Source organism: Budorcas taxicolor, chromosome 19 (genome assembly GCF_023091745.1).
Source record: "Budorcas taxicolor isolate Tak-1 chromosome 19, Takin1.1, whole genome shotgun sequence".
NCBI classification, from domain to species: domain Eukaryota; kingdom Metazoa; phylum Chordata; class Mammalia; order Artiodactyla; family Bovidae; genus Budorcas; species Budorcas taxicolor.
Genome location: NC_068928.1, coordinates 20350574 through 20364255, shown reverse-complemented (window position 1 = coordinate 20364255; position 13682 = coordinate 20350574). Strand labels below are relative to the sequence as shown.

Below are 13682 nucleotides of genomic sequence, written 5' to 3'. Positions count from 1 at the left end.
AAAGACCTGACAATACACCTTAATGAGAGACTGGGGAGTTGAGCATCTTTATGAGAGGATGAGAACCAGACAAAGAATCTAGAGAAAGAGGGTGTGGTGCGTTGAGGGGATAAAGACCCTAAGGAGTCCTGGGGTAATGGATTCGGTGGTGCTAATTCAGACAATTAAATTCTGTAAGAAATAAGGTCACATGGAAAATAAAGCCCGCCACAGGCTTTCATGCAAGGCAGTCATTTACTTATCTGTTTGTTCAACACATTCTTTTTTTTCAACAAACATTTACTGTGTACCCACGACGAGCCACATTTTGTGGGGGTTCGTGATAGAGGATGGCTCTAGTTTTATGAAAAGGAGCTCCAAGGGCATGAATGGTCTACAGACCATCTTGTTTACCCTCCCCTAGGCAACTTTCGTCAGATCTATCCGAAATTCAACAAATGCGCCAGTGAAGAGAATTTTAACAGTTGCTTTGGTCTCCTGAGCCAGTCCTTATGCCCCTTCCTTACTGAGACATCCACCTCCAAGGTCCTTGGCACTCTGTGATTATAGAATATCTGATTGAACTGAAGCAAAAAAGTGGTGTGTGATTAGGGAGCTGGCCAGAGAAAGAAGGTACGTTCAATCAGCTGGTGTTTATGGGGGACTGAAGAGAGGCAGGAGAAAAGGATAGCCTCCCACAGCCTCTTTCTTCCTCTTAGATGTCTTTCCCAGCTTTATTTCCAACTCCTGGGCACAGAAGGAAAGCTGCTGGCCAGGGGTCAAAGGTGGGCTTTGCCCAGGCTAGGAAAGCGGCTGATTCGAAAAGGTGTCAAGTCATAGGATGGCGTTAATTTCATGCTTAGTTCGTACAAGATCTTCCCCACAACAGGGGACAACTTGAACCCATGCCCTAGGGAAAGGAGAACAGGTGGTCAGGCATCATAGACAAGAGCTGGGCTCCCTGGAAGTCCCCTACACAGTCCCCAGACAGGGCTAACATTCCCACTGGTTGCACCCCAAAGGCAGAAGGTGCCTCCCACCATGAGCACCCCTTATTCTCTGACAGCCCCGTTCAGCCCCCTTATACACTCACAATCTGGACTTTGGCCCTTCTCTTATCAGCTTAAAGCAGGAAAAACACCATTCTGCCTTGCACTGAGGTCAACTTTAAGGCACCCCATCTTCCCTCGCTCAGGCTCACCAGAGAATCCAGCACCAATGACAATGTTGTCGTACTTTGGGTGTCTATCAAGAACGAAGTGCCCATCGGGGGTGTTCTAGAAAGAAACAATCACACCTGTGTCCTTTGAGGATAGAAGGAGGAAGAAGAGCTGCAGGCTCAGAAGGGAGGACACTCGGCTGGATTTCTTTCCAGAAAGAATGGGAACAGGACACAGGCGTGCTTTCTGCATGCCAGTGCCCTGGGGTACGCAGGTCTTTCTCATTTGTCCATCTGTCTCTTCTCATACAGAGCTATGAACACAGTAGGTGCTCAGTTAATGTGTGTAAACTAACTTCAGCCAAGATGCCTCCAGCCCTGGTGACATCTGTCTCTTCTCTTTGTCCCCAAGGCCTGCTCAACTAGAACATCTTGCCAAAAACTCTTTTAGAGTTCTTCTGGGAAACATAGTGAAGGACTGCCAGACATAAGCCTAGTTTCCTAATGAAAAGGAATATGAATAACCTCTAATGGGCCCTCTCGGGTGGAGGCGAGCCGACCCTCAGAAATGAGCTCATTTGTTTCAAGTCACATTCTATGTCAGAGGTCAGGCCAAGTCTGGCCCAAGCCGCGCAAGGCCAGTCTGCCCCATTGCCCTGCTCCCAGCGCCGTGGGAGGGCCCGGCCCGGCTGCCCCCACACTTACCGTGTACATGCAGTGCTCCATCACAGCAGGCTCAGGCTGCAGGTCAGGTAAGTGATCTCTGACAAAACCACTCAGGATGTGGACATCTTGGATGTTTGAGAAAGCTGCCGGGCAGTCCCGCTCCTCGGGATCTGCATTGTTGCCGTGGTGATAGCAGACCTGGCTCCCAATCAGAGCAGTTTGAGCTGGAAGGGCCGGCTTCCTGCACACCACCCCCAGCCCGGCAGGAGATGGTGGGGGGCAGGTTGCACACAGGAGGCACCGCAGCCATCACTCCAGCCTTCCCCAGTCCTGTCAGATGCTTTTTGTTGCCACACAAGGTTGCCTAGCCATCCGTTCCCCGGCTAACCCTCTGTTTACAAAGGAAGGGCTCCCTTTGCTGGGCCCCAGGACAGCTGGGAGTCTCGTGCGGCACATACTGAATAGTGAAGTTGGTTCCTGCTGCTGCTCACTGGGGTCTGAGGGAGCTCATTGAGAGGGAAGTTAGGGTAGCCGCCCCAAATCTGCATGGGACCCTGTTAGCCTTCTCTGGACCTCTCCCCTCACCTTCATCAGCCCTGGATACTCTCTGGAGGGCAGCCCGTAGATGTGGTGAGGAGCCAGGCTTAAGCCCAGGCCCACGAAGCATGGAAAGGCCTGGGACACACTGTAGCTTCCAGCAACCTTCTCTTGCCAGTAACACACGTTGATCCGCAGGGTCTTGGAGCAGGAAGAGAAAGTGGGAAATGAAAAGGAGAACATTCTGGGGTCCTCCAGATGCCCTGCTCAACTCACCCATCTTTGTTTCACTCAGTTTTTGTGTCATTTACATGTGATATTGTGTTGTGTGTGTGCATGCTAAGTTGTTTCAGTCATGTCCGACTCTTTGCGACCCCATGGACCATAGCCCCCCAGGATTCTCTGTCCATGGGATTCTCCAGGCAAGAATACTGGAGTGGGTTGCCATTTCCTTCCCTAGGGAATCTTCCCGACCCAGGGATTGAACCCGCATCTCCTGAGTCTCCGGCATTGGTAGGCTTATTCTTTACCACTGTGCCACCTGGGAAGTCTCAAGGCCTTTATATATATCATTTAATTTAATTCTCCAACAGCCCTAGTCCCCATTTTACAGGCTATAAAATTGAGGTTCAGTGAGGTGAATGAACTTGCCCAAAGTCATCCACTAACACGTGGCAGGTGGAAGATTCAAGCCCAATCCCTCTAGGTCCAACTTTTCTTAAACACGACCTCCCAAGCTTCTAGTTCCCCCTACCTGGAGAGGTAGCTCAGCTCCCAAGGGACGGAGGAGCCGGTTGGTCCAAGGACCTGCCGTGATGATCAAGCTCTTGGCTTGGTAGCTCCTGGAGGTAGTTTTCACCGTGACTGGTAGCCCTGGTTTTATCTCCACTGCCTTCTCTCCATCATGCACTATGCCACCTAGCTTTCGAATTGCATCCTGAAAGGGCAGGAACAGGGAAGGAAGAATCATTTTTATATGTGGTTCACCCTGGTGGACAAAAAATCCTTCACTAAGGGCAGAAAAGAGCGGGCAGGCTCTAGACCTCCTCACCCGTATTGTCCAGGCCTAATAGCATATCTAAAATCTCCCTGCCCCCACAGTCAAGACTAGAACCAGCAGGGCGATTGCGCTCCTCTGGCCAGGGGTCAGGGGATGGCTGATGGGGACCCAGGATGCCCAGAGCAGGAGCTGTGTGGCCCCTAACGATCCACCATGTCACCTGGAGGGCTCTGAGCGCCTTGTCGGCATAGAGAACTCCTCCGGACACCTCCAAGAGCCCCACTTCTCCCCTGGCCAACCGAATATTGGGGAAACGTTGCTTCAGTTCCTCAGATGAAAGACACTGGTGCTCCACTCCCTGCCTCGACAAAGTAGCCTGGATTGTCTTTAATTCTGGATTCTCCTTCATTCCCAGCAGCAGTAGTCCAGTCTGCCTGTTAAAAAGAAAAAAAGACCCCTACGTGAGAGTTTGCATCTGGGCCCTTCTTTCTCTGTCATTCTTCAGCAAGGGTCCGGGGCCAGGCATCAGGGAAGTCCTGGCCTCACATTCAGAAAACAGGCAGAGACATCTCTGTTCTGTTGTGAGAGTCCCAGTATTGAGCTGGTATCCAGCCCATCCCTCAGTCTGATCTTGGCTGTCACTATTGGTTTGCTTGTCCCTCCATCTTCCCTCCTCAGGATCCACCCTGCCCTTTAGGACAGAGATCCTAAGTCCTCTTTTATTGCCACACCTATAAAGTGGTAAAGGTTGAATGAATCTGGTAAGATTTCTTCCCCTCCCTCCAGTTCCCTGACCCTACTCACTGCTTTGATCTCTGTTCTTCAGAGATCAAGGGGACAACAGAGGATGAGATGGTTGGATGGCATCACTGACTCAATGGACTTGAGTTTGAGCAAGCTCTGGGAGATGGTGAAGGACAGGGAAGCCTGGTGTGCTGCAGTCCATGGGGTCTCAAAGAGTTGGACACAACTGAGTGACTGAACAACAACTTTATTTCTTTTCCCTTCCCCAACCCCTTGCTGTTTTTTTCGCGGTCCCTTTTCCTTGGCGTATCATGTTTTATCCCTTCCTGTGTGTCTATCTCTTGGTTCCTCCTCAGGCTGCTTGTTTTGTGGAAAGGATCCTAAGTTGGGAGATCTGGCTCTAGGTCCAGCCCTGGCATCCTCTCTGTATCCTTGCTCTGATTGCTTGCTGAGCCAACCCCCAGATTCCTCTTTTGTAATGCATGACTGTTGGACTATTAGAGATTTCACATCAGAGAGGGTGTAGAAATGGCCTGGATCTTTTTTGTTTTTGTTTTTTTGCTTGTCACAATACCCGGGGGTTGCCATTCACATTTGGTGGGCAGGGGCCAGGGATATTAAACCTGGAATGTTCAGGAAAATCCCACCCAAATGCCAATAGTGCCCTCATGCAGAAACCCCAGTAGATAGCCTCTTAGGGCTCCAGGAATTAATTCAGTGATTCGGTGATTGTGTTTCTCCCTGTACATCCCTGTATGCTTCTTACTCTGAGTGAAAGCCGTTTCTGTTTAGTGCTTTCCAACTCTCTGTCACCAGAGATCAGAGCTGCCTTTTTGTGGAAACTGATAAAAACAATAGAAGGGTCACTTTGGCCCTTGGGACCACTTCTGTAGTCCCTCTTGGTTCCAGCAGCCACAGTGACAAGCATCAGCCTGACACATCCCCCAGGTACTGTATATAAAGCTCGTAATAGCCTATAATGGAGTCTCATGGATATTACATGCTTCCAAATCCCACATTATCTGGTTGGGGGGATTAAAGAGAAGATTGGGAGGGGGTAGGGACACAGCGGGCCCTGGGGCCGGTGTCAGTACACAGAGCCTCGCAGCGTGCCCAATCCATTTGCCATGGCCCCCGCCTACTCAGCATCCACCACTGATGAGAAAGCGCTGAGCGCCTCTGCCTCTTCAGCTTGGCAGAGGGAAGATGCTGTAGAAATCCCCACCTGTCAGCAGACAGTCCTTTTCCTGTGGCCCCAGAAGGACATCAGATTGGGTTTCAGGTAATGAAAACTCGCCTAGTAAACTCCTCGGTCAACAGGAAAAGGAAGTCACCCAAGCATACGTTCTTGAGCCCTTTGTACCCCATGAAGCTGTGGCTGGCTACAATTCTGCTTAAGTCCTGGCTTCATTCTCACCTGAGCAGTCATAATATCAGATCCCTGACCCGGAAATTCCCAAGCAGCATATTTTAACCTCTGCCTGCAACGTACCAGCCTTGGTCTCTCGTATATTCTGAGATTTACTTTCCCTTCATTTTACCCTCTTTTTCTTCTTCTCTTCTTGCCTTTCTTTCTTCTTTCCTTCCTTCCTTCCTTGAAATAAGAACTCCTCTTACAGGAATGTACTGCATGGAGGAAATGAACTCATGCCAAGGCAACTGGCAAATCTGTCAAATTATGAAATGCTGAGTGATGTTCTAATTCCCAAGCCGTCCTGTGGTGGCTGAAGCAGGAGCACCCCATCCCTAAGAGTAATCAGCGAGCTGATTCTGCCGGTGAATGTAATTGTGCCGATTGTAATCATTTTGCTCCAGCTCTCTGCCCCTGTGGCATTTATTTCTTAGCCCAGATATTGATCTAACAGTGGGAAATTTTCCATCTGAATTTGAGGTGCCGGACCCTCCCCTAGTCCAAAGATGCGTTTGGGAAATTCTCATTTTCCGTGGATCACAGCTGAGCTATTTGGCCCGAGGGAAACCATGCACTGCTGGAGAAATGCCTTGGATTGGAGAGAGATTTTTTGACCATTATGAGCAAATCGGAAATAAATGTAAAACACTGCCTGGAAATGCAAAGGCCTGTCATTATGGGAGATAGGTGAGAGTCTCCTGTGGGAAATGTTTAGAGAATTGGAAATCAGTCAATCAAAACCGGGATTGGAGAACGGGCTTTTTCTCCCCCAGTATGAAGATAGATGACTTCCATGGGCAGATTGAAAATCATTTAAGTGCTTATTTTCTTAATGGCTTTTCCTAGATCCCAATAAACAGTCTGCTCATTCTGCATCAATTTCTCACCCCCATGCTCTGGGCCTCCCTTTCCTCTTTTTCTGCTCAGATCCCAGCTACCAAGTTTTGGGAGGAAGAGGGTGAGAAGGAACATAGATCTCACAGGCCAGAAAAAAAAAAAAGGAAGACCAGGAAATGAGTAGTCAGGGAGTAGTCAGGGCTGGTCTAGAAAGACGGCACCTTGAAGTGAGGCTGGGTGCCAGGGAACCCTGAAAACAGTTCACTTCCGAAGTCGCAGGACACCATCAACTGAGTGCTGAGAATTTGGTGCTAAACTGTGCCTTCCTCCCAACCCTAGCTGGATCCAGTGCTAGGAAGAGATTCCTCCCAGCAGCCTGTTGACTTCTGTGTGTGTATGTGTGTGTGAGTGTGTGAGTTGCTCAGTCATGTCCAACTCTTTGCGACTCCATGGACTGTGACCTGCCAGGATCTGCCCGTGAAATTCTCCAGGCAAGAATACTGGAGTGGGTAGTCTTTCCCTTCTCCAGGGGATTTTCCTGACCCAGGGATCAAACCTGGGTCTCCCGCATTGCAGGCAGATTCTTTACTGCATGAGCCACCAGTGAAGCCCTTGACTTCTCTGTGGCCCTATTAAAGCCTTAGAAGTGATGGACGGAATTGGTGATGAGGGATTTTTACCAGTTACTACTATAGGACAGGAGGCAGGATGGAGCTGGGAGGAATTGGGAGGGGCAGACAGCTCTCTATGCATCTGCCATCTCCCATTCCAAGCTCCAGCTTCCCCCCTCTGGGTGAAAAGTACCAGCAAGCCAGCTCTGAGAGTCACCTTGGGGAAGGGACTCCAGTAGGACTTGGTAATGGCTGCTGTCTTTGTTGGTTTTCGAGGAGCTCCTGGTGTTTCATCTTCAGCTCAGTGGGCCGAGGTGGAATTGGTTAACAAAGACTGCTCCAGGGAGGGGATGTGGCTGACAAGCCAGACACTTTGCAGACATGGGAAGCAGCAGCTGCGGAGGGGGCCACCAGGTTCTGCCAGCAGCTGTACTGCCTACGGCTGTGATCTTGTCTGATATTGTCAGCTAAGCAGGGGCAGCCCGGGTCAGGAGCTAGATAGTAGGACTCAAAGGGAGAAGGCAGGGGCAGGAAAGAGATGGGCCACAGAGCTGGGATTTGCTCTGGGTATCAGCATCCTGGCTGTACCCATCACAAAAGACTCAGACCTTGTGATCTGACACGTGTCATTGTCTGTTCCCGGAGTATATGCAAATATCCGGAGCCCACCCATATTCAGTATGCCACTGTCACTGAAAGTGGCAGAACAGAATGAAAAGAATTGGACGACCACCTTAACTATCAACTCCTGAAGGCCTTTTTTTTTCAATCATCATCAAATATCATTAAGTAAATATGTTTGTATCTATCAGTTCAATTATGATATTGTGCTAGTTCTTCCAGAAGAACTTAGGAGAATAAAAACCACACAGCTGATGAATCATTTAGAAAATCAGAATTAGGAACAAAAGATCAAGGAATTGGAAGGGGAAGTATCTGTTCTGTGGCTCTGAGTAAAAGAACTAAATAAACTAGCCTGCCTGGGTAAATTAGGTTGGCCGTAAGGAAGAAATTGTTAATAATAACAACACAACACAATAATAAAACCTAGCACTATAAAGAACTTTAAAGATTTTTCAAAGAGCATTCACTTCACTCCTCATTTTCTGTAAGTGGGGCTTTGAAGCATAGGAAGAGTCTTTTTGCAGGGAAAGCGGGTAGATAGTCTTCTAAGAGGGGCGAGAGTATGTCCTGGCTTCCCTGGTGGCTCAGAGGTTAAAGCATCTACCTGCAATGTGGGAGACCTGGGTTCGACCCCTGGGTGGGGAAGATCCCCTGGAGAAGGAAATGGCATATCCCATATCTCAGGATATGTCCTGGGCCTCACACGTGGCTCACTGGTAAAGAATCTGCCTGCCAATGCAGGAGACCCAGGTTCGATCCCTGGGTCAGGAAGATCCCCTGGAGAAGGAAATGGCAACCTACTCCAATACTCTTTGCCTGGGAAATCCCATGGACAGAGAAGCCTGATGGGCTACAGTCCATGGGGTCACAAAGAGTCAGACACGACTGAGGAACTGAGCACATGCGCACACACAGAGCAACCTTTTGACCTGGGATAATTTAGGCATGAACTTGTATGGAGACAAGAGATGGACAAGGTAAGTAGTCTGTGGTATTTCCTAAATCAATCAATCTATCAGTTCAGTTGCTCAGTCATGTCTGACTCTTTGTGACCCTATGGACTGCAGTACAACAGGCTTCCTTTCAACTCCCTGAGCTTCCTCAAACTCTTATCCTTTGAGTTGGTGGTGCCATCCAACCATCTCATCCTCTGTCATCCCCTAAATCAGGAGCCAGCAAGATATGACCCAGGGGCTGTATCAGGTCTGCCACCTGTTTATGCCTGTCCCACAGCCAAGATGGTTTTCAAGTTTTTAAATGGTTGACGAAAAGCAAAAGAATATTTCATGAGCTGAAAATTATGTGAAGTTTCCATGTCCGTAGAGTTTTATTGGAACCCAGCCATGGTCATTTGTTTTCGTATTATGGTGGCTCAGATGGTAGAGAATCAGCCTGAAGTGCAGGAGACCCGGGTTCAATCCCGGATCAGGAAGATCCCCTGGAGAAGGGAATGGCAACCCACTCCGGTATTCTTGCCTGGAGAATTCCATGGACAGAGGAGCCTGGCAGACTATGTGCGGTCGCGAAGAGTCGGACAGCTCTTAGCGACTTTCACTTTCACTTTATTTGTGGCTGCTTTCACAATGGCAGAGTTGAGTAACTGGCAGAACTGAATTGCTGCAACAGAGACCATATGGCCTGCAATGCCTGCAAACTTACTATATGGCCATTCACAGAAAGTTTGCCAAACTCTGCTCTAGACTGAAAGTTGAGTAATTCTGTGAATTGCACTACTGGTTACGATCTTGACTGGTCAGTAGCAACCCTCTCATAAGTTTGTGGGGAGAATTAAATGAGTTAACATGGATCAGGTACTTTTAGAACAGCCTTAGTTTCCTTTTTGTTTTTTTCTGGCTGAACAGCATACAAGATCTCCCCTGACGAGGCATCAAACCTGTGTCCTCTCCATTGGGAGCGCACAGAGTCTTAGCCATTGGACCCCCAGCTTCTTATCATAAGCACTAAAACATGCAGTGATGATGATGATGGTGATTTGTCAGGTAGCATTCTAAACCCTTTACATACTTATCCTCACAACAGACCTAGGAAATAGATATTATTACCCCTATTTTGCAGATGAGAAAATTGAGTCTCACAGGGGTTAGACAGCTTGCTCCAAACCACACAGCTAAATATGTCAGAGTGAACTGATATCTAGAGCCAGGCCTGCCTTATTCCAAAGCCCTTCCAAATTCCTGCCTTCCTGCCAAAGAGGGTTGTGAGATCATGAGTCTCCTATCCAACGGTCCCTTTCCCTCTCTCCAGCAGCCCTTCCCCTTGATGTCCATGCTTCCTGCATCCCATCTGCCTCCTCCTGCATTTCTTCCCCCCTTACTCGATGGAGATAGGATGTAGCTGACCCAGAATAACTGGAAGGAACTGCCATGTTTGTATTCAGAGGTGCTAGGCATAGTGCCAAGTATTTCGTAAGAGTCTCGTTTAATTCTCACAAAGCCCTAGAAGAGAAAATGAGGTGCAGAGAGGTACAGAAACTTTTCCAAGGTCACACAGCTGGTAAGAGGTAGAGCACAAAGTCAAATGCAAGCCTGTCTGACTCCAGAGTTGTCTCCTCTCTGAAAGATTCCACTTTCCAAACATCTCTCAGTTGCCTCCTTGTCTTCTGGGATGAAGTGTGCCCTCCAAGGCCTCGGCAGATCTTTCAGCACAAGATACTCAGCAATATTCACAGATGGCTGACGGAGAGGGGGGTCCCTTTGCCAGGCCACCCCTCAGCAAGACATGCTCCTTTATTGGGGTGCTGGGTGCATTAGCTGCCTCTGGAATCAATCTGTAATTAGCTGCCCTAGCTGTATTTGCATAATGGATTTCACTTTGTTCTTAAGTTAATGGTGTTTTTGCAACAGAACAGTAACCTCTTGGTTCCTGGCCATTAAAATAACTGCCACCCTGTAGGGTAGAGCAGTGGTTCTGTAGGAAGTTCAGTTAAGAGCCATAGAGAAGGTGGGAGGATGATATGGCGGGTGGTAAAACTTCTCTTTGCCTCCTGGGTTGTCTGCCTTCTTCCTCATGAGTATGAAAGGTCGTGGTTGGGGGACGGATCTTAAGGGTCAGAAAAGACATGGGAGCATCAGGCTCCCATGGAAATAGCTGCAGGCTCCCTCCGTGGCAAGCAGTGCAGCCTGAGGAGCATCGCCATTTGTTCCCATGGGAGGAGGTATGCAGAGAAAAATGAAATGGATTTATATGGGTTGTTCTAAGGGTGAGGACCCAGCATGAAAAGTTGTGATACTAGTAGGAATATAAAGAATCAAGCAGAGGGACTCCTGGTGGTCCAACGGTTGAGAATCCACCTTGCAATCCCGGAGACACAAGTTCGATCCCTGATTGAGGAACTAAGATCCCACATGCCAGGGAGCAACTAAATCCATGCACCAAAACTACTGAGCCTGCGTGCCTCAACTAGAGTCCACGTGCTGCAACGAGCAACGCAAGATCCCGTATGATGCAACTAAGACCCAACACAGCCGAATAAATAATTATTTTTTTAATTAAAAATAATCAAGCAGAGTTCTTCTCCTCTATTTCAATCCCTGCCCTGATAGAGCTTCTGTCAGCTTCACGGAAATGTAGATACACACTCTAGCTCTGGGCACCTGCTGAGTGTCTTTTCAGCAGCTTTCCCCAAACAACCTCTGCAAGCCTTGGGCACATGGTCTGAACCCAGCCCTGGAACTCAGAGCCTGGCCGGAGCCAGCTGGACCCGTGGCATGGTGACAGCAAGCAGAATGCTTCCATGGATCCAACACCTCCGAGACCCTGTGTGTCCCTTGTTGCACATCAAGTGTTCCTGGCACCACCCCCTCTTATGGTAAAAGCACCCCCAGGTGCCAAGCCCCAGGATTCAAGGAATTCTCCCCCACCAACCCAACCTGTATAATTGGGTTCCCGCCTCATGCTCCAGCTGGGCCCACATGGAGTAGCACTCAGCCATCATCTGGGTGTAGAAATCTTCTGGGTACGCCCTTCGGATGATCCGGCTCTGCCCATGGGAGCTTCCTCGAGAGTGCGGGAGAAAGAACTGGAGATGGAGAACAAGAGACAGCTGCAGCTGACACCCCTCCCCTTTAGGAGCCGGCTAATCATGTGCTGTCAATGAGGAGTGCTTATCCTTCAAATATTTCTCCTTTATGGCCAAGTACTGACTTGACTTCAGAAGAGAAGTTCTTCAGTAGCTCTAACTCATGCCTTCTTTTTGCTAACATCATTCGCATCCCAAAGTCCCTCTGTGAGTTAATCTTCAGTCATCCTGTTGCAACCTTCATTTAGACTCTTGGAGAAGCAGAATTAGAAAGATGGTTCGAGATCTTTCTAGTCTAGGTTCCTCATTTTATGGAGAAGGAAACTGATGCTGACTCTTTCTCTGTAGTTCAGATTGCTCAGGACAAGTGATCTATCTTGGGATTTAACAAGAGACAGAGTATTTCCTTGGAGGTTGGACCAGGAATCCCTCAGGCTTTGAGAAAACTGATCGAGAAATGAAGGTTTCCAACCAATCCAGCTCATTACCAAGAAGAGTAAACCAAAAACATCCTGGATAGATGCAGGTAGAACGGGAGGGTAGAAACCTTGGGAAGGTGGGCTGGGTGGATCTGCCCTGGGAAGGACCCTGTGGATATACAGGGCCTACCTACATGGGCAGTGGCCAGTAGACTGCACTTCATGGGGTCACTTTTCTATAAGGAAGAAAAAAAACCCTAAGCCTCATTTCCTGTGTATCAAACAAGGAGACTGCTATTATCCAGAGGTGATAGAAGAAAACAGGAGCCGCTGCTCGGTTGCAGGGTAAGGGGCCAGAAATATGCCAGGACAAACCCTACCTCCTAGGCGGACTAATCAGTTTTTGCCTTCAGGCAGAATTACCTCTGCTTAAGGTTACCCAAAGCAGAACTGATTGCTTTTCTGGGTCAGAGCAGCCATTTTGGCACAGAGGATCCTGGGTAGGTAGAAGGTAGAGAATGGGGCCTGGGACACTTGTTGGTCAAGGACAGGATCTGGGAGGCAGCAAAAGGAAGAAATGTGCCTAGAAACCCAAAGCAGGTCTTAGGGAGGGTGGAACTGTCTTTGCATTGTCATGAAACACACCAGACAGCTAAGCTTCACACAGCACAGAATTTGTGATGACCAGGCCCTTTGATTTGTGATGATCAGGTCCTCCACCCCACCACCTGCTGGCTCCAGAAAAGCCTCTGGGGGTTGGGGCGCGGGGGGTGGGGAGGAGAAAGGGACTGTCCCTGAGGTCAGGAGTGCAGAGGGGACACGGTACCTGCTCCAGCAGGAGGATTTTCTTGCTGTGTTTGGCCAGGTGGTATGCCGTGAAGCAGCCCTGGATGCCTGCCCCGATCACAATGGCGTCATAGAGCTCCCTCTGAGCAGCCATCCTGCCCGCTGAATTAGCCCTACAGCCTCAGAGACCACAGAGACCTCAGCGATCAGAGAGGGCCGGTGGAGGCAGGCTCCAGCCCCAAGGAGGAGGAGCAAAGCAAAGTCCAACCTGGTCAGCATTCCCACAGTCCCCTGGGCCCTGGCCTTCGCCCCGCTCCTCCCAACCCCCAAAGCCTGGCACCGTGCTCAGCCCCCGCCTCCCCTGCAAAGCAGAGCTGGGGAGTCTGATTTGTGAGGTTTAGCCCGGCTCAGCTGCCAGCCTCACCCCTTGCATCCCTCTAGCTTTCTATTCTTGGCTCAATTATTGTCATGCAAATGGACTCCTTCCTATGCCACCTTCCTGTCTCATTACGATCTTTGTCTCAGGACTCCGGCCCTGGAATTTCAATGCCTCCTAGACCCAGCCGGGCACTGGGACTGCTGCCTCCCCCTGCTGTCTTCCCTCTCTGCAGCCTGATTTCCTTTGGAGACTCTAGAGGGCCTGGCTAAGAACTTGGCACGATGCCCAGGGTAAGACCCACCTCCCTGGTGGGTGGTGAGGTCAGGGGGTAGGCTCAGGGGCCAATTGGAAGGGCAGGTTCGTGATTATGAAATTATTCTCAGCGTGTCTGACTTGCGTCTTTTAAAAAGGAGAAGGGGAAATGATCCTGAACAAATGGAAAGGACAGAGTAAAAGGAAGAGCTTTCTCTGGAGACACAGAAGGGGACCAG

General features: G+C 49.4%; 1 protein-coding gene across 1 annotated transcript; it reads right to left on the bottom strand.

The window, feature by feature from the left end:
* Positions 1–758: 758 nt before the first annotated feature.
* Positions 759–12966, bottom strand: PIPOX (pipecolic acid and sarcosine oxidase). The gene is made up of 8 exons (XM_052658757.1): positions 12853–12966; positions 11459–11607; positions 3562–3775; positions 3096–3278; positions 2390–2542; positions 1844–2002; positions 1181–1256; positions 759–889 (listed from the first exon to the last, which is right to left on the bottom strand). Exons 1-8 carry the CDS (start codon positions 12964–12966, stop codon positions 759–761), a joined length of 1179 nt encoding a protein of 392 aa, XP_052514717.1.
* Positions 12967–13682: the final 716 nt, after the last annotated feature.

What these genes read in the sequence shown, in the direction of transcription:
- PIPOX (XM_052658757.1), bottom strand. Translation starts at nt 12,966, where the DNA reads ATGGCTGCTCAGAGGGAGCTCTATGACGCCATTGTGATCGGGGCAGGC. An exon ending in AAATCCTCCTGCTGGAGCAG is followed by an intron (nt 11,608 to 12,852) that starts GTACCGTGTCCC and finishes CTCCATCTCCAG; the next exon opens with TTCTTTCTCCCGCACTCTCG. An exon ending in TGGAGCACTGCATGTACACG is followed by an intron (nt 1,257 to 1,843) that starts GTAAGTGTGGGG and finishes GTTTCTTTCTAG; the next exon opens with AACACCCCCGATGGGCACTT.